Source organism: Crocodylus porosus, unplaced genomic scaffold (genome assembly GCF_001723895.1).
Source record: "Crocodylus porosus isolate Cpor-Errol unplaced genomic scaffold, CroPor_comp1, whole genome shotgun sequence".
Taxonomy (NCBI): domain Eukaryota; kingdom Metazoa; phylum Chordata; order Crocodylia; family Crocodylidae; genus Crocodylus; species Crocodylus porosus.
Genome location: NW_017728947.1, coordinates 6,605,447 through 6,629,525, shown reverse-complemented (window position 1 = coordinate 6,629,525; position 24,079 = coordinate 6,605,447). Strand labels below are relative to the sequence as shown.

At 40.6% G+C, this 24,079-nt stretch overlaps 1 protein-coding gene across 2 annotated transcripts in view; it reads left to right on the top strand.

Annotated features, from left to right (window-relative positions):
- Positions 1 to 24,079, top strand: part of CARS (cysteinyl-tRNA synthetase) — a 56,147-nt gene that overhangs the window by 9,586 nt on the left and 22,482 nt on the right. For both annotated transcript variants that reach the window (XM_019551999.1, XM_019552000.1), the window contains 13 exons: positions 6,139 to 6,230; positions 7,166 to 7,254; positions 7,686 to 7,782; positions 8,165 to 8,263; positions 9,860 to 10,009; positions 11,183 to 11,323; positions 12,282 to 12,370; positions 13,896 to 14,017; positions 15,374 to 15,486; positions 16,263 to 16,391; positions 19,084 to 19,213; positions 19,886 to 19,989; positions 21,713 to 21,810. In XM_019551999.1, coding sequence (XP_019407544.1) covers positions 6,139 to 6,230; positions 7,166 to 7,254; positions 7,686 to 7,782; positions 8,165 to 8,263; positions 9,860 to 10,009; positions 11,183 to 11,323; positions 12,282 to 12,370; positions 13,896 to 14,017; positions 15,374 to 15,486; positions 16,263 to 16,391; positions 19,084 to 19,213; positions 19,886 to 19,989; positions 21,713 to 21,810 — 1,453 coding nt within the window. The remainder of the gene's footprint in view (positions 1 to 6,138; positions 6,231 to 7,165; positions 7,255 to 7,685; positions 7,783 to 8,164; positions 8,264 to 9,859; positions 10,010 to 11,182; positions 11,324 to 12,281; positions 12,371 to 13,895; positions 14,018 to 15,373; positions 15,487 to 16,262; positions 16,392 to 19,083; positions 19,214 to 19,885; positions 19,990 to 21,712; positions 21,811 to 24,079) is intronic.

Genomic DNA, 24,079 nt, shown 5'->3' with positions numbered 1-24,079 from the left:
CTGCAAGCCCCACTTACCTGCCTTACAGGCTCCACCAGGAAAGTGAGCCAGAAGTAAGCCTTAGGACTAAGAGCCTCAGGCCCTACCCTTACCCCTCTCTCTCCACCTCCGGGCAGGGTTGGAGGTTTCTGGCCCATTTTGCAATCAGCCCATGTAGGTTGGAACTCAGCCAGCCTGCAAAGCTCTTTGCAAAAGGGGAAAATCCTCAGCTTCCTTTGCTAAAAGGAAAAATCCACATTTTTCTCTGTTTAAAAACAGGAAATCTGTGGTTTCCTCTGTTTTTGCGTGAGAAATGGAAAACCCGGATCCCTGGTGATCAAGCAGCAGCATGAGTCAGGAGGTGGAGAAGCAGTGTGCTGGGGGATGGGGCAACAGCACGTGCTGCTGCCCTATCCCCTGACCCGCACTGCTGCTGCTTTTTCTCCTCATCCACACAGCAACCGCTTAGAAACAAGGTGAGTCAGGGTGGGGCAGAAGTGCAGGTTAGGGGATGCAGCAGCAGTGCGTTAGGAGGTGGGACAGCAGTGCACCCTGCTGACTGGGCAGCAGGACCTGTGGGGGCTCAGGTAGGGGATAGGACAGCAACACGAATGGGGGATCAGGTGGCAGAAAGGGTTGGGGATTGGGGGAGGGGGACAAGCCAGGAGGCATGGGGATGGGGGATAAGTAGCAAGGGTGCAGGCATGAGGGGACATGTGGTGGGGGAGCAAGGTTCAGGGGTCATGATGCCTTCCCTCACCTGTGGTTGGGGACAAATTTAAAACAACCCTCCAGTAATTAGACTTTATACATGGAAAATTAAACATTTATAATTTTTTATTTATATTATCTAATTATTGGGAGTCATCTTAAATTCTTATTTGTCTTGGATTAAGATAAATACAGTAGTAAAGTTCTATAGTGGACTCCATAATTCTAGGTATTATGTAGCTTAGTTGATGGATGCAGAGCTATTTGAAATATTAAGTCTGTTTGCTTATTTGCTTGCTTAATAGTTTATTTGTTTAGCTGTACTTTAAAAAGAAACTTATTGATGGTACAGGAATTAACCACAGGAAAAGTAGCAAGGATAGCAGAATATCAACTTGGCTTGGCAGGTTGCTCTTCAGTGAACTAAAACACACAAAAAAAGAAGCTTACAAGAAATGAAAACTTGGACAAATGACTAGGGAGGAGTATAAGAGTATTGTTTGGGCATGTGGAGATGAAATCATGAAGGCCAAAGTGCATAGAGCAGCTGCCATGTGGTTGCCAAGCGGGGCGGTGCGATCCACACTGCATGAGGGGCTCTGCCACAAGCCCTCAGAGGCTCCCAATCGCCACTGCCAGAGCCAGTGAGTGTGCAGGACTTTTTTTTCTTTTTGTTAATGTGCTGGGAGGCTGGGGCCGGGCAGGGCAACCATGGGGGCTTCTCCCATGGCTCCTTCGGCTGTGCCTGCCTCTGCCCTAGTGGAGGGAGCTGCGGGGGCTATGCCCTGCTGCCGCTTGCTCAGCTAGCATGGGAAGAGGAGTGCGATGCAGGCACAGCTCGCTCCAGGGCAGGGCATAGCCCCCAGTCCCAGCACTGCTGTGCCCACATCAGTGCTTGGAAGTAGGGTCTCTGCCCTGTCACCACTTGCCAGCTGGTGCAGGCGGGGTATGGGATGTGGGTGCGGCAGCCCTGGGAGCAGGGGCTGTGCCCTGCTGCCAGTTGCCCCCTTCTGCCTGGAGTGAGCCACATCCCTGCTGGGCAAGCAGCAGCAGGAAAGAGCCCCTGCTCGCAGCGCTGCCACGCCCGCATCCCATGCCCTTCTGCCCTCCTCCCCGAGTAACGTGTCCCCTGCCCTGGCTGGGCAGCTTGTCCCAGCCCCAGTCCCTCCCACCCCCATGCCCCTTCCCTTCCCCAACAGACTTACCAGCTGGAGGCAGCCTGTTTAGTCTGTGGCTGAATCTCTGAATCAGCTGAATCTTTTCCAAATCTTTTTTCAGATTGATTCGAATGCTTCAAATCGATTCGGAGCTTTTACTTGGTCTCCGCATTTGATTTGGATTTGGAGATTTGGTCCACGAATCAGGCTGAAACTCCTCTGAATTGAATCAGCTACCGAAGCTTCACACAGCCCTACTGCGCAGTAACTCCGGTTACTGCGCATTTATTTAGTACTTGTATAAGCAAGTACTAAATAAACATGCAGCAACCACTGTGCAGTAGCATCTCATGTAGACATGTCCAATGAGGAGAGGCTGAGGGAACTAGGCTTATTTAGGCTGGAGAAGAGAAGATAGAGAGGGGATTTAATAGCAGTCTTCAACTACCTGAAAGGTGATTCCAAAGAGGATGGAGCTAGACTGTTCTTAGTGGTGGCAAATGACAGAATAAGGAGCAATGGTCTCAAGTTGCAGCAAGGGAAGTTTAGGTTAGCTATTAGGAAAAACTTTTTCACTAGGAGGGTACTAAAGCACTAGAACAGGTTACCCAGAGAGGGGGTGGAATCTTCATCCTTTGAGATGTTTAAGATGTGGGTGGACAGAGCCTTGGCTGGGATGATCTGGTTTTGGATGGACCTGCTTTGAGCAAGGGGTTTGGACTAGATGACCTCCTGAGGTCCCTTCCAATCCTAATTTTCTATTACTTTATTTCAGACTACAGAAGTTGGTAACTGGTAATTTAATAATGGAGAATTGAACCATTAGGTATAAGATGCTTATAGCTTTTTGTTTTGTCCTTGTAAATATCAGGTTCATCAGACTATTAATAGAAAGAAAATAAAAGTAAGTGTTTTTACTGGTCTATGGTAACAAGTCAAGTATTTGCCCTTTAAGACTATTATTAACAGGAGGAGTGAACATTGTAAACAATGTAGATTTGTCTCAGTAATTGAACAGATCGTGCTAACAGAGAAGAAGTTCTAACAGGCTGGTCAAGGTCATTTTGTAATCTCTCAGTGCTCATATTTTTAAGAGCTGTATCATTCATAGATGCTTACCTAGGAGGCAGCTGACCTTACACACTTTTCAAGATCTCTGCTCAAGGAGTTGTGTAATAATTATAAGAGTTATTAATAGCATGTAGCTCTTTTCACTGTCCCAAATATTCGATATTTTGTTGATACCATTTGAGGCAAACTAGTAAAGAACACCTCTCCCCTCTAGTTAGGTAACTGTTCAAAAAGGGAGTGGAGGATACATATACACTTTCTTGTATTGTGAACTTTTACAGTTGCTTATTGTAATTCTCAGTTGAAATAATCACAGGCAGGTGTTACCAAGGAAAACAGTGGGCATCTTGAGACACAAAAAGAAAACATTTTTCACTGTGAGTTAACACCCAGTCTCTACTGGCTGTCTTTTGCTCAAGATTTTTGATGGGTGTTACTGTAACACTACCCTCTCATTCTTTCATCATGCATGCCCCACAGTTCAGTGATAGTTAGTCTGGGGAAGGCAGTTTTCTAGTTGGTAGCTGATTTCCTTCTACTTGTAGGTATAGTGAAGGTATCCATTTTGCTTTGTTGGCTGTGGCAGCAGACTTTGATACTGCTAACTGCACCACTTTTTCAGTTAATCTGCTGAGTTTCAATGATGGAGATAAGACAATCGTCTGTCCTCCTATCTGAGAAATCTCTGGTTAATAAATTAATGTCCTACCAGAAGTAGCTTGTTGAGTCTTCTATTAGGCATGTATGCATGGATGGAGGTAAACATAGTGAATCATTGAATGCTACTGTCTCTGTGCTCTTGGGTTGGGTCTCCACGTGCAAGGGCTCATGGCTTGTGGCACCACGGACCACATGCAGGGAACATGAAAAAGTGTCTGCACTACAGACCTGCAGCGCGGTGGCAAAATTTGCTACTGGGAAATCCGTAGCAAAAAAATAAATAGTGCCAGAACACAAAGTGGCACAATGCATGCAAAACAAGCATGCACTGACACAAAATGAGGCCAAACCATCCAGAGCAATGATCTGGCTATCAGCCAGGCCTCTGTACTGCCCCTGCTGCTTCAGCAAGCCACCAGGTAAGACTGCTGTGCTGGCCTCAGCCTCCCCTTCCAGTACCCAGGACAGTTTCCTAGTTTCTAGACTGAAGCACATGTGCAGAAATGTGCAATGGGGCATCAAGCAACAGCACAAATTTGTGCTGGTGCTTCTACAAGCTCATGTCTCTGCATGTGAGGACCTGCTCTTGGTATTTAACAGTGTTGAGGAGGTAGGTGAGAACAAGCTAGTTTTGGCATAACCAAGAGCAGACCAGAATGATGGGGAGAAGCATGTAGATTAGTGTGAGTGTATTTTTTTTTAATTGGAGTTTAATGTTTGAACATTGCCACTGTAGTCAAAATGCTAGTTGTATCATTGTTCCTAGGTCATGCCTATAATGGCAAGTTTGGCGTATAGCATCTCTTTTCTTCCATGGCTTATTTGGATATGTTATTTTCCCCTGACATGAATTTCATCTATGATAATCTTGGCCAATGTAAACTTTTTAAGTCTAAGAGCAAATTTATTTGTATTTTAATAGATGGAGATACTTTGGGACAGATTGGTTTTGCACATGAGATGCATATTAAATTATGTTTTTTATACAGTAAAAAGCTTAGGGTTAGTGATGTACCTCTCAAGGTTTAGATCAAGTATTTCATTGATGCGTGAGGCAGAGTATTACAGTAAACTTCTCCCCTCCAGGTTGGCAACTGTTCAAAATGTGAATGGAAGATATATGAATTTTCCCTTATTGTGAATGTTTACAATTTATTATTGTAGTTCTCAGTTAACTAATCACAGGCAGGTTTTACAAAAGGAAACAGAGTGAGCATTGAGCATCCTGACACACAGCATGAAAGCCATATTGACAGTAGAAATTACAAGCTATTGTAATTTTTTAGTTGCAAATAAATCACATACCACACAGATTCATAAAGGCTGTAGTGAACTTAGTGGGATGGAAAAAAACTTGTATTTATGGATATTCTATGTTTTTATTCTAGTTTTGACAATTGGTGAATGTGTAACGAATGTATGTGGATTATCCTTGGTGTTCAGTCACGTGTGTTGGGCAGGATGGTAGAGAGGAGAACAGCACACTGCAACTCCTTGGTGGGATGATTCTTCAGTACTGTTTTGTTTTAAGTATATGAGAGTATAATAGGAAAGTTGATATAACATTTAGAAGTATAGTAGAAAAGAGAGAGAGAATGCTGCTTTCTGCAGTTAAACTAAGAATAAGGGGGACACTTTTAATTCTTCCAATCCAGCAGCAAGGGTAGGATTTCTGTATAGCATAAAGGATCGCAAATGGTTATACCCACCTATCAATATGGCAGGCACACTGCTTCCTCTAAGGATTATGCTCAGCTGGTATAAAAGGTATGTCCAGCTACTAGCCAGGTAGAGACAGAATATTTCTTTTTGAAGGAGTCTTGAATGTTGCCTGGCAGTGTTTTGTAGAGGGCTAGCTCTAACTGCCCTGTCATCCAAAAGCACGCTAACTGTATTTTAATGCTAGTCAAGCTAGCTAGGTACTGAGCAGGGCTTCCATTGGAGACTTTTGTAGTAAATGAGGGTGCTCTGTGTCCATAGCAGTACTGTGTCATGAAAGGCCAAAGCTCTTTCAAAACTCTACACTCCTCTTTCTCTAGGTCTGTCTCACTCACTAAATACATGTGCTTTGTCAAGATTGGCTTGGAGACTTCATACAATTTGTTTTCTAAATATCACAGGTCATAAGATACATGGTCTTATTAACGTGGAATTACAGAACTTTATAAAGACTAAGAGCTTATATACAGTACCTCTGTGGTAGTTAACTGAACTTCTGGACATTTGTAAACCTGGAAAGAATACTGTGTTGTGATTTCTCTTTTAAAAAAAAAAATCTGTGGCTTTCAGATTACATTTTGAAAGGGGGACTTAAAATGATGGCAGGGAAAAAGAGTAGAACATGAACTTGTGTGGAATCAGTTATCCCTTTTTACCTGTGCTGTAGGAAAATCTAATTAATATAATTATTGTAGGATATTTTGAATTAAGCTGTTCATGTTTTTTTTTCTTTTAAAATAATGTGGGGAAAGTCCTTTACTACAAATCCATGTGTTTGTCAGTGATGTTCTGTAAAGGTTGTATTGAGGTTTTCTTTATATTCTATTCTTTTCTTTTCTAGATAAAGGCAGGCGTGTGCAGCCTCCTTGGTATGCCCCTGAAGGAACAAAGCAATCAAAGCTCTGCCTCTACAACAGCCTTACTCGCAATAAGGTGACTGATTGAAAGAATGCAGGGGTTTCTGTAGAGGCGTCAGATGACTTTTTTTTTAGGGGCTTCCTTGGCTACAAATAAGCTTTTGTGTCAAACAAGCTAGATAGTGATATTCAACAAAATCATATATATAGGTCCAAAAGATCCTATTGCACTTTATGTTTGCAATATGTAATAGCTACATATTACAGTGCTTGCTATAACATAGGTTACAACATGCTACCGCTGTTAAAAATATATATTCTGGTGGTTTAGTCATTTTACTATATTTGAAAATATTTTCTATGAACAGTGCACCTAGAACAGAATCAAAGCAGAATTTCGGTCTTTAGTGTTGTCCACTTGAGAAATTCTTACTTATTAGGCTAATATAATCTCAGTGTGTATGCTCTTCTGATCTGCATGGATTTTTTCTTGGTTCACTTTAAACAATTTGCAAAGCAAGATAAGCTAATAAGAGGGTAATGAGGGAGGGAGGACTAAAACCTGTGTTATACAAGAAGAAATTGCTGAAATGGAAGGTTCAGCTATGCTGGTTTAAATTCACACTTGAGGATATGCTAAAAAAAAGTAATCCATGTAAACAAGAACCTAACTTCCCTTCAGATACTTGGGCAATGTTTCCTGAGGGCTGAATAAAGATCTGACCATCCAGTTCTTTCGATGTGCTATCATATTTTATAGATTGCAATTAATGTATGTCTTAGTTGAAATAATCACAGGCAGATTATTCTCTAAGTGAAGGAGAGTGAGCAATGAGCATCTTGCTTGTAGATTGTGACGGTAGCAATGTTCTTTTCCTCCAGTAAAACTGAGGGTGTAATTTGTCTTTTTTTGTATTGCAAATTCACTTGGTGTGCCTCTATTCTGATGTTGCTTTGCTGAAGTGATATGTCTGCAATTCTTTGCTCATCGTAAGTTTCTTTTCAATTAAGGATATCTTTCAGCCCCAAGATGGCAAAAAGGTTACGTGGTATTGCTGTGGCCCAACAGTGTATGATGCCTCTCACATGGGACATGCTAGGTACCACAGAGTTTCTTACTTTGGCAAAATACTAACAGTTTTTACTTTAATCAATTTATTAAATGAGAGCTGAAGATATCTAGCAGTATGTCAATCAATGTATAGACAGAAAGCATGGTAGATTTGTACTTTATAGATTAACTAAATCAGAGATGTGTATCATGAGCTTACATGAACCTGAGCTCACTTTATCAGATGTGCAAAATAGGTGTGTCACTAGAGAGCCATTTGAGTATTATAGAATGGAAAAAGAACGGTACCATTTATAGTGTGATCATGCAAGATAAAACCTTTTTCTAATCTGGAATGAGGTAAAGTTACCATAGCAGCTCTAACTGGATTTACTGACTTTGGGATAGGCATAGTTTTTACATCCATGCATGTTTGAGGTATCCACTAAGTAAAAGTTCTGTCTCTTGGGGTTTTTTCAGGTCATATATTTCATTTGATATCCTGAGAAGAGTGCTGAGGGATTATTTTAAATACGATGTCTTCTACTGTATGAATATTACAGATATTGATGATAAAGTAAGTCATGTGCATGGATTGTACCTTATTTGTTAGGTGAGATGGGATATGAATTACACTGCAACCTGACCACAGTCTCTTTCACAGTGACATTCATTTTGGTCACTAATCTAAGCCTGCCTTTGGCAAAACATAGACTAATCAATTTACAAAGGTAAATTGTTTTGCTGTCTTTCTGTATTATCAGTTATTTCCTGGGTGTGAATGATGTGTTTTAGTTTTGTTAATAAAATATGTAGCTCTTTTAGTCTGAATTCAGAGGGGTTTTGCTAAAGGACATGGTACAAAAAGCATTTGTATTTATATTTTGGTCTGTGTCTGCACATTCTGTTCGTATATTTATAAATTCTAGAAATACATTTTTCATGTTTTTTCCTTCTAGATCATCAAGAGAGCCAGACAAAACTATCTTTTTGAACAATATATAGAGAAAAAGCCATCTGTAGCTCAGCTGCTTGAAGATGTTAAAACTGCCTCAGACGTGAGCTTACACTTTTTCCTCTCCTAGTAACTTAGGCTTCTCTTTAGCAATGTATGTGTATAGCTGAGTAGTTGTTTTGACTTCAGTGGAACTACTTATATGCTTATAATTACACATTTGCTTTAAGTACTTTATTGAATCAGGACCAGAGTTAGAAAAACTGCTGATACTGCACTGCTGAAAGTGATGCAAGCTTTCCATTAGTAGGATTTTCTACCATTGTTTAAATAAAAGCAAAAAATTCACCATAGATTTGTGTGTGAAATTGTACATTTTATTTTGTATTTTTATGGCTAATCTGCATACATATGTATATGTATGTGTGTGTGTGTATTTTGAGGAAAAAAATTGAATATATTTTCTAAAAGACCATTTGAGCTTTTGACAAACAAATGCATAAACTTCAGGGAAGACCATATGTAAAAGATATTTATGAAAATGTTCATGTTGCTGTGCACTAATATGCAAGTTACATTACATTATGAGTGAGAGCACCTGGAAGAGCTACAGTCCTTGGGTTTTAAAGGTTACAGTGGGTTGAGGGGATGATTCTTTGACTTTTTTTTATGTAGTTCATAAATAAAAGAGTAGTAATTCTGAATCTAATTAATCAAATGCAGTGCCAGAGTCAGAAGACTTGCATACTCTTCCTGACTCTTGCATAGCTACTGTCATTTTAAACGTCATCTTTAAAAAGCAACATGATCCATATTATCCTATATTATATACCATCTATAAAATGCAGAAAGCAGCAAACTCAATGGAAAGTGGTAAACAGCAGTACTGGAAACCCCTGTTTAGCACTCTTAATTGGTTCCAGAAAAAACAAGGTTTAAGCAGAACTGTGCTAAGTGAAACCCAGTTTCCCATAGAAATTTAATGTAAATAAATATAATTTGTTCTGCCCTTCCCACTTGCTGCCAATTACCACTTCTCGCTGCTGCCACTGTCACTGCTTCTCCCCACCTACCCACTGCCCATTCTGGCACCACAAGCCAGCCCTGAGCCCAGGTAATTGGCACGGGCCCTGTGTTCATGCCTGCCCACTCGCTGCCACTCATTGCTGCTTGCCACCACCCCCACTTCTCCCCACCCTCCTGCCCACCCACTGAAACTTGCTGATTCCATTGAGCGCTATAACGAAACTGGCTGAACGCTCAGTGGAATGAGGTATGACTTTTAAATAAGCACTATAGCAAAATAGTGCTAAGCAAAACTGCATTAAGTTGGGGTTGCCTCTAATTATAGTTTTGTAAAGTTTTATAAAGAGGAATAAATGTGGTGATATGTATGTTAATTCAGACTTACTGTATATGAAAGGACATAGTTATATATTTCTTTGTCCTTTTGGACTCTTAGACTAATAGTCAGGTGCCTCAGCCTTTTTTCTGCCTATGATTTGATTTAAAAGTGACTATATGTAGAGTAAACTGCTATGTGTGGTAAATATAGAATTCTGTTCCTAGAAAATATTTTGCCTGTAGAATACGTAAGTAGTGTATTTTAAGTGCAGTGTATGTAAGGAGATCACAAAGGAAGTTAACTTCCTTTATAGAACTTTTTTACACTGAATTATTTCATAATTATTTCTTCTAGTCTTTTTCAGTCAAATTAAATGAGACAACTGACCTAGATAAAAGGCAAATGCTGGAAAGAATTCAGAATACAGTGAAGTCTGCTGTGGAGCCTCTAGAAAAAGCTGTGAGTGAGAGAGTCCTTGGAGAAGAGATCAGCAAACATGCCAAGGTTTGTATGAATGGCTTTTAAAATCACATTTGCCTTGTAACTTATTTTCTGAATCACCTTTTGTAGATGTGCCTTTTAATACAAATGGTATTAGAGAGAGACCTCATTCTCCCAATATTTAACATTATTCATAGTAAATCTGTATGCCTAAACTTAGGCAGATAGCTTCAGGGTGCTGTTCAAATATGCCTCAAACCCCTGCAGCACCTTCTTGTTCTTGTCTGTTGACTAGCTGTCTGAGTTCAACTATTTCCAGCTTTCCCATTTAGAATGTTATCTCATGCAATCACAGGCTTTTGCATATATTTGTGTATTATGCCCAGGTACATATCTTTGACAGTTGTGTTGCTATGCTGCTCAAGTATTTAATGCCTCAAAAACCATCATATCTATGGACAAATTATTAAAAATGTCTGTCCTATATAAGGTCTGATTCAAAGCCTATTAACATTTATAAAAAATATGCCTGTTGTTTGGCTTTAAACTATCCCCAATAACAACAAGAGCTACTGTAATTAATTTCTTTTGGTACTTAGTCTTCCAGTTAGTATCTCCTCAGTTTAAAACTATTTGGTGTATCAACTACAGGAGACACAGAGGGTATGTTTCCTGTTTTGGAAAAAATGTGTCCATTTTTGTCTGTTTTGCAGAGTACATCCAGATACTAAAGTATGTGATACCTACATATGTTTAGGACACCGAAGTAAATATTTATTTAAGGCTGATTTCCAGGATGTGCCTCATGCTAGCTGTGCCCTCAGCATTAACAGTATAATTAAGGTGTGCAAGTGAGAAAACTTTAGTTGTTTTCTGTTTGTGGCATTTGCAGCATCTTTTTTCTTTTTCTTTTCTACAGAATTATCTCTATTTTATTATACGATATTTGTCTTGGTTATCAGCAAAATGCAAACTCCCTTATTTCTAAAGAAATACCACTGTTTAACCAGATGGCAGTTATAATTCTCTAGATATCAATTACTACCTCTGTCCTATTTACTCCTAATACATGAAAAGCAGTATGGGAACAACATATGATAGAACCAAGGATTATTTTCTCTCTTTTCATAGTCAAAGAGAGCTGTTTTTCTCTTGCTTATGAACTTAGGCCTTCTTATAGAATTGACATATTGTGAAGTGCTGAACTGTTTCATGTATATCACTTTCATTTTATAGACATTGGTGGAAGAAGCAAAAGATTTGTTGTCTGACTGGCTGGATATCAAGTTTGGGAGTCAGGTGACTGACAATTCTATATTCTCCAAGCTCCCCAAATTCTGGGAAGCAGAGTATCATAAAGACATGGAAGCCCTCAATGTAAGTAGACAAGCTGTATCAGCAAAAGCAAAGATAAACATTTAAAAACTTTCTATGGGTGAGGAATATGCAGTGTTGTCTTAGATGGCACTAAAATAAATTCCACATCACTTCAGTGGTTACAGAAGGCCTTTAGGCCTTATCCTTCTTGATTTTTTTTTTTTAAATTTGTAATGAGTAAGTCAATATTAAAATCAGCATCTCAAGACCTTGCTCTCCTCTTTCCCTCAAGGTAGTCCATGTGCAAGTGCTTAAATTAACAGCAATGCCAGTTGTCTGGAAATCAGGCGCTTCAAATTGCATATCTCCACCCCCCTCCCACCACTGGAGATGAAGTGGCCAGACATATTGGAATGGATACTTTGTAGGTCCATCTTCCTTTACCTACCATTGCCAATATCTGCCTTTGCCACCCAATTTTACCAGCTGAGCCAGGACACTGAGATTTATAGCTAAGACCTCTGGCTACATTACTATGACCATTTGTTTGCCTGTTCACCATCCCAGGATAACTAAGAAGTTTAAACTGACTCTATGATAACAATAAACAAGCTTTTCTCCAGCTGTTATAGTTGAGTACTATCTCCTATCCAGAGGTCTACATAATCAAAAGCTATTCTTCTGTCTGCAAAGCAGATCAGAATTCTGGAGGGAAATATTGCCCCTACATGTAGAGAGGTCATGAATTGAGTATTGTAGCAGCCAGACCTCTGAGTAGGAGAAAGGCCCAATAGTACTGTCAAGGTCCATAGCAGGGAACTGGGAGTTAGTATTACTAGGTTCTATTTTTGACTGGCACTTGTACTGTATCTTTGAGTCAGTCATTTAATCTTTGTCTGTCTCAGTTTCTTCACCTCTAAAATAAATAGTTACCTCAACAAAAGTAGTGCAACTTAATTGATGATGAGAGATATGGTGTTCCTGGCATGCATACACCTATAGATATTGCTGTTTTTAGGTGTTGCCTCCTGATGTCTTAACTCGGGTTAGTGAATATGTACCAGAAATTGTGGAATTTGTTAAGAGGATTATGGAAAATGGTTATGGGTAAGTGCAGGTTTTTTTCTGTGTAACTTTTAATTTACTTTATCTTTATTTACTTTAATTATCTTTTGTCATGCTTTTGTAACATGCAAAGCTCTGTAACTGAATAACATTTTTAGTATAACACTGTGAAATGCTCTGTTTTTGGAAGGAACAGTAAGAGACTGTATTCAAGCAATGTCTTTGAGCCCAGTGCAGTTTTTGGGTCAGCCTGGTTTCCATATTCTTTTAAAAATGGGGGCTTTAGATTAGGGGTGTCAGAGGTACAGCCCACAGTCTGTATCTAGCCTATGTAGCTCTATCAGTTGGCCTGCAGTACTGCCCAGGGGGTTAGTATTTGATCCATATGTCACATGTGGCATGTGCTGGACCAGCTCCATTCACTGTATGCAACATGCAGGGCTGGTTCTGACACACATGTTGGATCTGGCCCAGAAGGCTGGTCCGCGGGCTTGACCTGGCCCACACACCAGCCCTAAGCTACTTCATTTTTTATTAATTTGACATCACTGCTTTAGATCATGAAATTATAGGGTGAAATCCTAGCCCACCTGCAGGCAGTGGCAAAATTCCTATTAATTTCAATGGGGTTAGGATCTCACATTTGGTCTTAGGTGAAGATTTCCAGATATTGATGCATAAATATTGATGTATAAAGTAAGCTGTTTAAAACTAGATTTAGATATAAGAATAGAAGTGACACGATTTTCAGATCATCGGGTTTGTTTTTTCTCAATTACTCCTGTTGCTTAATGTGTTTGAGAATTTAACTGCTTCTGTATAATTGCCCTAAATATCAGTGTAGGCACCTAACTTTAGGCATTCTCGTTTGAAAAGATTGGATTGGGTAATTTTTCTGTTGGTAGCATAAACTAGCTCTCAAATTTACCATATGATAGTATTTGCATCACAGAAGAGTCCTAAGCAGTACACTGAACATCCTTGGATGTTCTGGAACAAATGCTGTAGCCAAAATTTGCCATCGGGTGTTTAATATGCTTGGCTCTAAATCTTTTGTGCCTTATGCCCAAATCATAAAGGCTGCAGAGGAAAAATGAAAGTAAACACAAGAGTCCTAGACCTTCTTGGAGGTTTTCAGGCAGAGAAATAAAACTCCAAGGCTGATTTATTCTGCCCCATAAAAGCCATATCAATGTTAGCCAAACAGACAAAGACATTATTAATTATAAAATAAATATACTTTTTAATGGTTAGGTTACTGCAAAAAATCAAGAGGTGTAAAGAATTAATGCCTACTAGGGTGATTTTGTATCTTTTGAAAATATGTGTAATAAATACATTTTAATTGCGCTTTTCATGGCACATCTGCTGTGGCTTTTTCTTGTTTTTGCCGAATGCCTTTGCCCTAAATCTGTACAATTAAGTCCCCTGAAATCACCTTTGCTCATGGTAAGCAGTACCTAACTTCTTAGATGACAACCCTCTTTGAGCTATAAGTGACATATCTTGCGGGAACCTACTTTTATGCTAATGAAGCTTCACTTAAAATATTCTTTTTACCTTCTAGCTACGTGTCAAATGGATCTGTCTACTTTGATACAGTGAAGTTTGATGCTTCTGGAAAACACTCCTATGCTAAGTTGGTGCCTGAAGCTGTAGGGGATCAAAAAGCTCTTCAGGAGGGTGAAGGTAAATATATATCTGTAAGACTTACAATGCATATATTGTATATATGCATTGTATGTGGGTAAGACTTGCAATGCATGTATACAATAAAATCTCTGCTATCCAGCATTTAACTAACCAGAAATTCCATTAACTAGAATTTCCGGCTGGCCGGATGCAAAGTGGGGCACAAGGGAAAGCTTGCACACCATGGCAGCCGCCACCACCCTGCGCTGCCACTGCTCCACGGGTAGCCACTACCATACTCCCCCTCCCCCACTTAGCTTGTGGACCTCTCACCCCTCTCTGCTCTGTGTTATCTGAAAACCCCTGCTGGGGCGTTTCAAATAACTGGAATTTTTACGTAACTGGCAGTCCTCTTACCCCAGGGATGCCAGATAACAGATATTACTATGTATACATTGTATATGGGTAAGACTTACAATGCATGTATATATGCATTTTAAGTCCTACCGATTGCCCTTGGAGATGAACATGGATGGGACTCACCACCAGAATGCAGTTTGCACTTCTCTTACTGCTCAGATTGTTTTCCAGGATTCAGGAGAGCTGGTCAAACACTTTCTGATAAGTGGATTTTTGTCAGAAAACTGCAATTCACCAATATCGGAACTTTTCACCACAATGTATCAGTTGTAACTTTTTGCCAGAAAGGTTTCGTAGGTCCAAAGTGGTATTTCTGGTCAAAATTGGAGAGAGACATGCCCAGGTAGCTCACTGACCAGTGGTTGGGGCTCTCAACTAGGCCAAACTGACTGAACAGTGGTCTTAAACTGTATTTTCCACATCTTAAATGGGGGGGGGGGTCCCCTAACCACTGGGTTATCTGGTATTCTTGGGAGTGAACTTGCTCTCTTACATATTGAGAACTGTCCTTCACATTATAAATATTGCTTTTGCCAAGTGAAATGGGTACAATATCTTTTCATTAGACAGTTATGCTAAAGACTGATGTGGTGAAAAACCTATCTGTATCATAATAAAGATGCATGAATGACTGAATTAACAGTTGCATAGGCAGCCTTATTCCTGCATTTCCTAACTTCTGAGTTGTTGGTTTTGCCAACCTAAATGTTCTTTTAACACAGGGTTTGTTTTAGGCTTGTTTCCCCTTTAAATGTAATATTCTGCTTGTGCAAGTTGAGGGAATGGTAGGTCAATTGCACACTTCCAGGCTTCAGAGAAGTATTACAGCTGACAACCATTGATGCATCTATTAGTCATTTACTACTGTTGTGTGTAAATTTTGAGTGTATGTTTTAGATACATTCAGCTGCAAATTATAGCAGAGCCAGGAGTATATAAAGTTAATGTTTAAATAAAATATAAATAGTTAACCAGTTTTTCTTTTCTTGACAGGTGACTTGAGCATCTCTGCTGATCGTTTGAGTGAGAAACGTTCTCCAAATGATTTTGCTTTGTGGAAATCTTCCAAGCCAGGAGAGCCCTCATGGGACTCTCCTTGGGGAAAGGTTAGGACCCCGATATGTTCTATACAATACTTGTAAGCAGGAGCTAATCATTTGAACCATCATGTTCACTGATTTGTTGCCAGTAATTCAGACTTAACTTGCATTAAGTGACATGTGTATTAGAAAGGTCTTGGCCATGTTTGTTTACTATCTATATAGTGTAGTAATTCAATTACTAGCGACTTTTCAATCAAAAAAATATGCAGTAATTTTGCCTTTGTCACTATTTATCAGTGTGCCTCTCTCCATCTTGCTCCCTCTTCCACAGTAATTTATCTTTGTGAAATTTTTAGGTTCAGCATCTTGTGTTCCAAGCTGTACACAGATTGGAATGCATGGGAAGAAGTTTCTGTTAAATAGAAGGGTAGTTTGCACAAAAATTTCCAACGGTCCCCACCTTAACTTTTAATTATTTGTGAGAAGTTTATTATTTTGAAAACACCATATAGAATATACATCATATAGACTATACATCATATAGAATATACAGCAAAGGTTCTGCATATCGTATATATGGTATACGATTTTGAAGTTCAAAACTATTCTTTTCTCATAGATGTATTAATATCAATGTGGATGAAAACTAAGAATCTGTTCTCTCTTACACATTCTGTATGTCACTTTAAGGTACTGATTATATATTAGAGAAGAAACCAGTGAGGGAATATTACGTACTATGTCAGGGTGAGAAGTAGTTTTTCCATAAGAGTATCTTGGGTGGGGGGGCAACAGAGAAAATTAACATACAAGGAAATAACTTGTTTCTCTCTAAACAGGGTCGCCCAGGTTGGCACATAGAATGCTCTGCAATGGCTGGGTCTATTCTGGGAGAGTCAATGGACATTCACGGAGGGGGGTTTGATCTTCGGTTTCCCCACCACGACAATGAATTGGCGCAGTCTGAGGTAGATGAAGTTCTCATTCTTGGTCTTTAATTTCTATTACCTTATTTCTATACAAATGTAAATTTAACTGTAATTTCACAGATCCTTGCGATTGATTTTAAGATGGCATATACCCTCTCAAAAACCTTAATTTTAATATGTAGTTTCTGTTAGCAGTTGATTATCTACACAATAGTGAAATTGATGCTACACAAATTTATGTCAAAGTGAACAAACTGAACAAAAGGTTCCATCTTTTCTTGCGTACAACACGCCCCCAAATAAAAAACACACCTTGTTATTGGAAGGCAGAATGTAGATAAAAAGTTTTCCAGAATCACGTCCAACTGTGTGACGTAAAGTAAGTCCTAATGGGAATGTAGAGTGTCTAGGAAGCGTGACATCCTAGGAGACAGTCTGGGGGTGAGAGAGCAGGAACTTCTTGGTGTAGCAGATTATTTCCCACAATGCCACCCTACCTGAACACTCTGAACACTTTTACATGTGTAAACGCTGCAGTGCAAGGCGCTTTGAAAAGATCCTGGCATAACGATGCTTGCGGTTGTATAAGTAGCGAAATGCACGTCAGCTTGGAGATGCTTTAATTCAAAAGTGCACCATTGCCGTTTTCTCTGTGGTGATGTACATTTTGCCACTTACACAACTGCACACAGTGCAGCGCGGTGCACAGCAGCTCCCATGCAGAGCAGACTCGATTAATCAAGTCCACTCTGAAGTGGTGGATCTCTGGCATGTCCAAGAACTAAAAGGTACATGTATAAATGCCCTCTGTGTTCCCAGGAGGATTTACTCTGTCACACAAAGTTAGGCCCCAGACCTTAGCAAGGGCAGTAGTGAGATTCTTAATTCTTTGCTGTAAGTAGATCTTTATATAAGATCCTGTAAATAAAGTGTTCTTTCCACATCACAAGCCTCATCAAGATCCTACCAACAGCTTACTTGTTGCTCCACGCACACGCTATAGCATTCAGTGAAGAGCTATAACTGAGAGGGTTAACACAAGATTCTGCCCCTCCACGCATTTTGGCAGCTTCATGGCATGCACAGTCTGTCCAGGCCTACTTCTTTTCCAGCAAAGAAAACAAGTGCCCCATTTAAAACGTGTACCACATTTGTGGGGTTGATTTTGGGGGAGAGGGGTGAGGAAGGCATGAGAAAATACAGTAATTTACCATACTCACTCATATCTAGGACAGTTTTTTCCCGCCATTTTACATTGAGGGGAAAAAAAGATCCAGGCCCGCTCCATCCTGGGACATAGAGCAGATGGTTGTTTTGGCAACAGTCCAGCCCTGCAGCAGCTGTTGTGGCAGCAGCAGCTCTGTGAAGCCCTGGAGTTGGGGTAGGGGCCACAGCTACCGCCACCACTGCTGAGTGGTCAGGCTGAGGCCAGAGCAACCATCTGTTCCATGTCCCATGCTGGGGCAGGGCCAGGGCTGGAAGGTAAGCAGGTGAGGCATTTGAGGGCAAAGGCATCTAGTGCAGGGGAGGGTGGGCAGAGGCATCTAGAGGGAGGGGAGAACAGGCCACAGGGAGAGGCAGAGATGGTGGTGAGGCAGGTGTGGGGTTGACACTGTGGGGGGGCAGTATAAATGCCAGGGTGTACAGGCACAGAGGTGTCAGAGCAACCAGCAAGGGCTGCAGGTAGCGGGGAATGGGTGTGGGGCAGGGACTGTGTGGGGGAGAACAGGTACCAGGGCACGTAGGTATGGGTGGAGACAAGCAGCAGGGGGCAAGCCATTTGATCCCCACCACCACCTGCCCTACTACGGTTCCCCCCACTGTTTGCCTCCCTGCCACTGTTTGCCCTGCTGCAGCAGTACAGGGGAAGGAGGGAAATTTCATGACAACCCTCCAATAGTTACATTCTAGACAAAGAAAATTATAACAAACCTATACATTTTATGTCTAGAATCTTATTGGGGGTCATTTTAAAATCAGAATAGTCTTGGATTTGAGTAAATACTGTTTCCCATTTCTTCTCCAGTCACAAAAAATATTCTATATATAAAACTGCAGTGGGTTGAAAAATGTAAGGCAGAATTATGAGCTCTAATGCTAAGCCTTTACTTTTAATAATAAAAAAGCTTTTTTCAAAAATAAAAGGTGAAACTAATCTAATTAATTTCACATTCATTTAAGAAGAATTTTCATCTCTGATTTGCCCTTCCCTGATTTTTTTTTTTTTTTTTTTTTTTTTTTAAATAACTCAAGCAGTAGCACATTGTCACTCTTGTGATTTAAGCTCTGCTTTATTTTTCCATGTTCAGAATGACTTTGGAGTAAATATGCTGGTGGTACATCAGTGTGCCCTATCCTGCAGTCAGTTCTGCATTAATAAGACTTTCCCTCCTTCAGTGGGACTCCCAGCACATGGAAGCCTTTGTCTATACAGAACCTGTTGTAAGAGTGAACACATAGTCTATAAATGGTATTATATTGTTCTAAGATTTATGCAGTATTTTGCAGCTTCTGATTAAGGACATTGACTTCAGAAAACCATTTTTAAAATTTTCCATTGGAAAAATTCCCTTGACAGAAATGTCCTACTTAGAGTAAAAAAAAAAAAAAAAAGTAACGGAGGCATGGTATCAGCATAGTGCTTTTGTTTGTTATCCTTTTTGCTCATCTGGCAACCAACTATGTATGCATGCATAACAAATGACCTTCCTGTTCGTTGACTCTGTTGCAGGCATATTTTGAAAATGATCACTGGGTCCGCTATTTTTTGCATACTGGTCACTTAACAATTGCTGGCTGTAAAATGTCCAAATCTTTAAAGAACTTCATTACCATCAAAGATGCACTAAAGAAACATACAGGTAGATGTTTATCATGGAAATTACTTTTTGGAAAGACTGCAGAAGTGCACTTTTTATTTTGGTAGAAAAATTGGGAAAGAAAGAAATCAGTTTAGGAAAAAAGGCTCATAAAAAAACATAAATCTGAATTCTTGTAGATTCCCTGAAAAAAATGGAGTTTAGCCTATTTTGGTTCTGTTTTAACTGAACTTGTGCTTAATGTTTTTAGTTCATAATACAATAGGTTAGCTCTGGTAGCATACTGTATTCCAATAGTACATTGGAATATAAGTGAAACTAATTTAGAAGGGAATAAAGGGAGGGTGGTTCACTGGTTAGAATATTAACCTAGGACTGGAGGACTGAACTCATGTTTATGCCTTGGTACAGAATTTTGGTGTCATCTTGGGTAAGTCACATAGGAGGTGAGAAGATTTAAAGGTGTTTAGCTACATAAAGCTGTAGCTATGCACCTAGTAGCCTTTTCAAAATTCTCAAGGTGCCTTGTTCCCACTAGCTGTGTCTCAGTTCCCCATCTGGAATATGGGGATAATAGTGCTTCCCTATCTCATGGGGTTTTAAGATAAGCATGTTAAAGACTGTGGGCATCTGGATATTATAATATTGGGGGCCATGGAAGTACTTTGGATTATTATGACAATTTTTCCTCATGCCTTCTAAAACTTATTATAGCAAGGCAATTACGATTGGCTTTTCTGATGCACTCTTGGAAGGATACACTGGATTATTCAAACAACACCATGGAATCAGCTATTCAATATGAGAAATTCATGAATGTAAGTAAGATTTCTTTTCCCCTGCCATCCCAACTTTGTGCTATTGTACACACCATTTAGTGGAACTCACTCCTAAAAGGAGCCACAGGTTAAGTCTACTAAGATGCACATGGCTTCTTTTAGGCCCCTACATTCAAAATTGAGAGCCTTGGAATCTCCACTTGGCTGCTGCTTGACCCTAGACATTATTAAAGTCAGGAGACTCATCATTTTTGAACTGCTGGACATGTACAGCGTCATCTGTGTCCTGATACAGCTTAGCAGTTTGGCAGCTAGACCTCAGGAGGATTCACAGACTAAGCATTCCTCTGCCTATCTCACTTGTAGGGTCTGTCTCAGTAGGCAATTTCAGAACATGTCTTCCAGATCCGGCCGTGCACAAAACGTAGCCAAATAGGAGGAATTACTACTCCCTTATACACAATAGTAGGTTGTATCCCAGATGAGTTAATTAACTACCAAGATGTAGTTGCAGGTCTCACAAACTCTGGCCCAATGAGTACTCAAAAATTTCTTAGACTGAATAGCTTCAACAGAAGAAAATGAGGCTAACCCATCTTAGAATACTATAGCCCAGGGGACTGGCCCCTTTCCTGCGAAATAGGGATTATGAGTTTGAATCCTTCCTCTGCCTGAACCTGAATCTCCTTCCAGGTCAGTGCACTAGTCATTGGTCTGATTTGCATGAGGCAGCACACCACCATCACTTCCTTGCTGTGTTCTACAGTGAAAGATGGACCTGTCTTAGGTACCTAATTCCATCAGAGGATGTGAATCTGAAGTAGAGGGAGTTAGGTACCTAACTTTCTGCTCCTTATTCCTGTCACACATGTCACAGTTCTGTCCTTCTTGGAATGCCATCTTAAGTGAGGCATGTTTCTGAAATCAGAGAGGTGCCTAATAAGGTTAATGTGAATTGCAGAACAGTCTGTATTTAAAAAAAAAAAAAAAAAAAAGCATTGCATCTACCTGAATGAAGTTTCTCAGATTGCTGCTACTTAGCCTCTCCTTTCCATAATATCTAATTTGATACATACTCTTTTTTTTGTAACACGCAATATACAATTTAATTTTATTTGGTGAATTGTAGTTAAGGACAAATGGTTTGAGGCAACAGAAAAAAACCCCAAACAATATAGATAGCATACTCTCTAGGCATTAGAAATGAACGGTTGTTTCAAGAAAATTCATGGGAATATAATAAGGGGAAAGTAATAATGTATTAGTAAGTATCAGAAACACATCAACAACAACAAAGTATGTTTGTTTATTTCCCAAACACATATCTTAGGTTTCCACAGCCTGGAATAAAAGCCTGGAATAAAGTAGGCAACGAGAAGATATATAACAAGTGTAGACTATCATTAGCCCATTTTGTCCACAGTTGGCAACATGCTTAAAACTTCTCACAGGAATTCCCATTTAAAACTCATAATTCTTTTTTTATTTTTTATTTTTTTTAATGCAGTGGCTTTTAATTAGATTTTTGTATGTTATGTAGACTTGCAGTGTGGGCATAGAATATATTAACATCCATAATGTGATGTATTGTGTAATGGAAGCTATACACATTTTGTGTTTTTTGTTAAAAAGTCAGGCCCTGGTTTTAGCAGTGTCCAAGAAATCAGTATTTTTAAAAAGTTAAATAAAAATATACTTTATAGAAATCAATACTGAGTGTATAGAATTCAAGTTGATTTCAAGCTCTGTCCTTCCTTTCTAGGAGTTCTTTTTAAATGTGAAGGATATTCTTCGGTCCCCTAATGAAGTTACAGGCCAGTTTCAGAAATGGGAAAGCCAGGAAATAGAGCTGAATAAAAGGTGAGTAAGGTAGGTTTATTTTGTCATTTTGTATAAGCACTTATGGCCCCCTTTTCTTCAATGGCCATTTCCTTTTCTTGACCCCATGATACCATATCTAGTTGCATACCACATGCTTCCAAAAAACATATACACCTTGTTATGGGAAGGAAAAATGAAGAAGAAAAAAAAAAGATTTTACCAGAATTTTAACTGCCACACCTTGCGCTAAACTTGGCTGAATGCTGGTACTGGACAGGAGAGAGAGAGCCCGCTCCTCAGCATCACTCTTGAAAGGTACACTCTGCCTCTCCCTCCTGGGTTGGGAAAGAAGCACAGCTCATAGAAGCCATTGTAGTAAGCTACTATATGACAGTCATTACATGCTTTTAATTTGGTGCAGGAAATCATGTTCCCTGCTTAACATGCATGTCTCAATTTTGGAGGGATGATTTTTTCGGGGAAAGATGTGTTGTATGCAAGTAAATATGGTAATACTTTACATTGCTGTAGCAGCTTCCATTAAAGATGGAAGTATCTTACAATCTAATGACCTTATCCCTGCAACAGCTTTAAGATGTATGGGTGGCATGATGCTAATGACACTAATGTGCCCGATTACTGCACACCATTATGTTTAAGTATTGAAAGGGGAATTTCTGTGATTTGAATCTGTGCTAGGTTATGTGTCTGTGAGTTTCTTCCCTACTTGAAACATGATACAATTAACTGATCACAATTATGTCATAGGTTTGAATTGTAGTAATAATAATCCTTGGCACTTGCATAATACATTAACATTTTCAAGGTGCTGTGAGGAAATCAAGACACTGAAGTAAAGATTCTTGTCCAGAATGATTGAACAAAAGATAAGACCTGTGATGCTTCTGACTCACAATCTTCTCAGCTTAGGGCTATGGAATAGTGATATTGACACTGGTCATTTTACCGTTAGCTGTTCCTTTTCCACATTGTAATGAAATCCTCCATCAGTGGATACAACACAAACTGCTTTATACACTATTTAATTTTTTTAACAAAGAAACATTCATCAGAGCATTTCCTTGGAAGTTACCAAAGTCTAATAAAGAAGTATAATGCATGGCACAAAGAAAGAATTAAAATGCCAGGAAAACCTACTTGTTGGAATGCTAGTGATTAACAAGGATCCAGGTTTTCAGGTTCCCATGGGAAAACAAAAAACCCTGTGGATTTTCCCTTTTAACTGAGAAAAGTATGGATTTTTCATTTTAAATGGAGAAACACATAAATTTTCCACTTTTTCAATGAGCTCTCTGCAAGCTGGCAGAGTTCTGGCCTGCAGGGGAGCTGGGGTCAGCGTGAGGAGGGTAGTAAGGCATGGGGCACCATGTGCATGTGCACGCTCACACATGTACATGGCTGCCAGACAGCCTGGAGAGCAGCTCCTGTAGGCAAATCTGGCATGGGGGCAGAGCAGGGATTGAGGCCCCATAGTGAGGGAGGCAGGGAGGGAGTTGGGCAGGGCTGGTGCTGGGGCTACTGCCCAGCAGGGGCGATGCATGGAGCTTGAGACCTGGGGCTGGAACATATGACTGCAGGGCCTGTGTGGTGGGTGGGATGAAGCTGTGGATGACTCATCTTGTCGGGCAGGAGGGCGCTGCCTCCCTGCCACTGCACACACTCCTGGTGGGGAATGGGGGGGCACATGCCCCCCCCCCGATTCATGCATGGGGTGAGTGCGGGTTGCCCCCTGCGGGCTTGGGCTGTGCGCCGTGCTGTCCTGCCTGTGCAGCCCAGCAGGCAGGACCCCGCGTATCAGCACAGCAGGGAGGAGAAGCTTGATGCCACTGCTGTGAGCATCCCCCCCTGCCCTGGCAAAGCACCCCCAGCCTGCCTGGCAACAGCGGATGTGGTCACACACAGTTGGTGTCTGCTGCTGGGTGGGTAGGGGGCATGTTGCTGGCAGCACAGAGCTTCCAACAGCGGCACTGAGCTTCACTGTCAAGCCCCACTCTGCCCTGCTGCACTGGGTCCTGCCCACTGGGCCACAGGGGGAGGGCAGGGAGCCTGAGCCCACAGTGAACAGACTGCACCTGCCTGTCTGCCCCCACCCCTCCCCCCAGGGCTTGGCTGTAGTCATGCCACCCATTGGGGAGGGGGAGTCGGGCTCCATGCTCTGCTCTGCCACAGTAGCCACCACCTTCTGTAGGCAGCAGCCGGAGCTCAGGTGCTGCTGCAGTGGGCTGCAGCCCCAGGTCTCTGGCTCCATAGCCTTGGCAGCTGGAGGCCCCCTCTGGCAGGGCTGGGG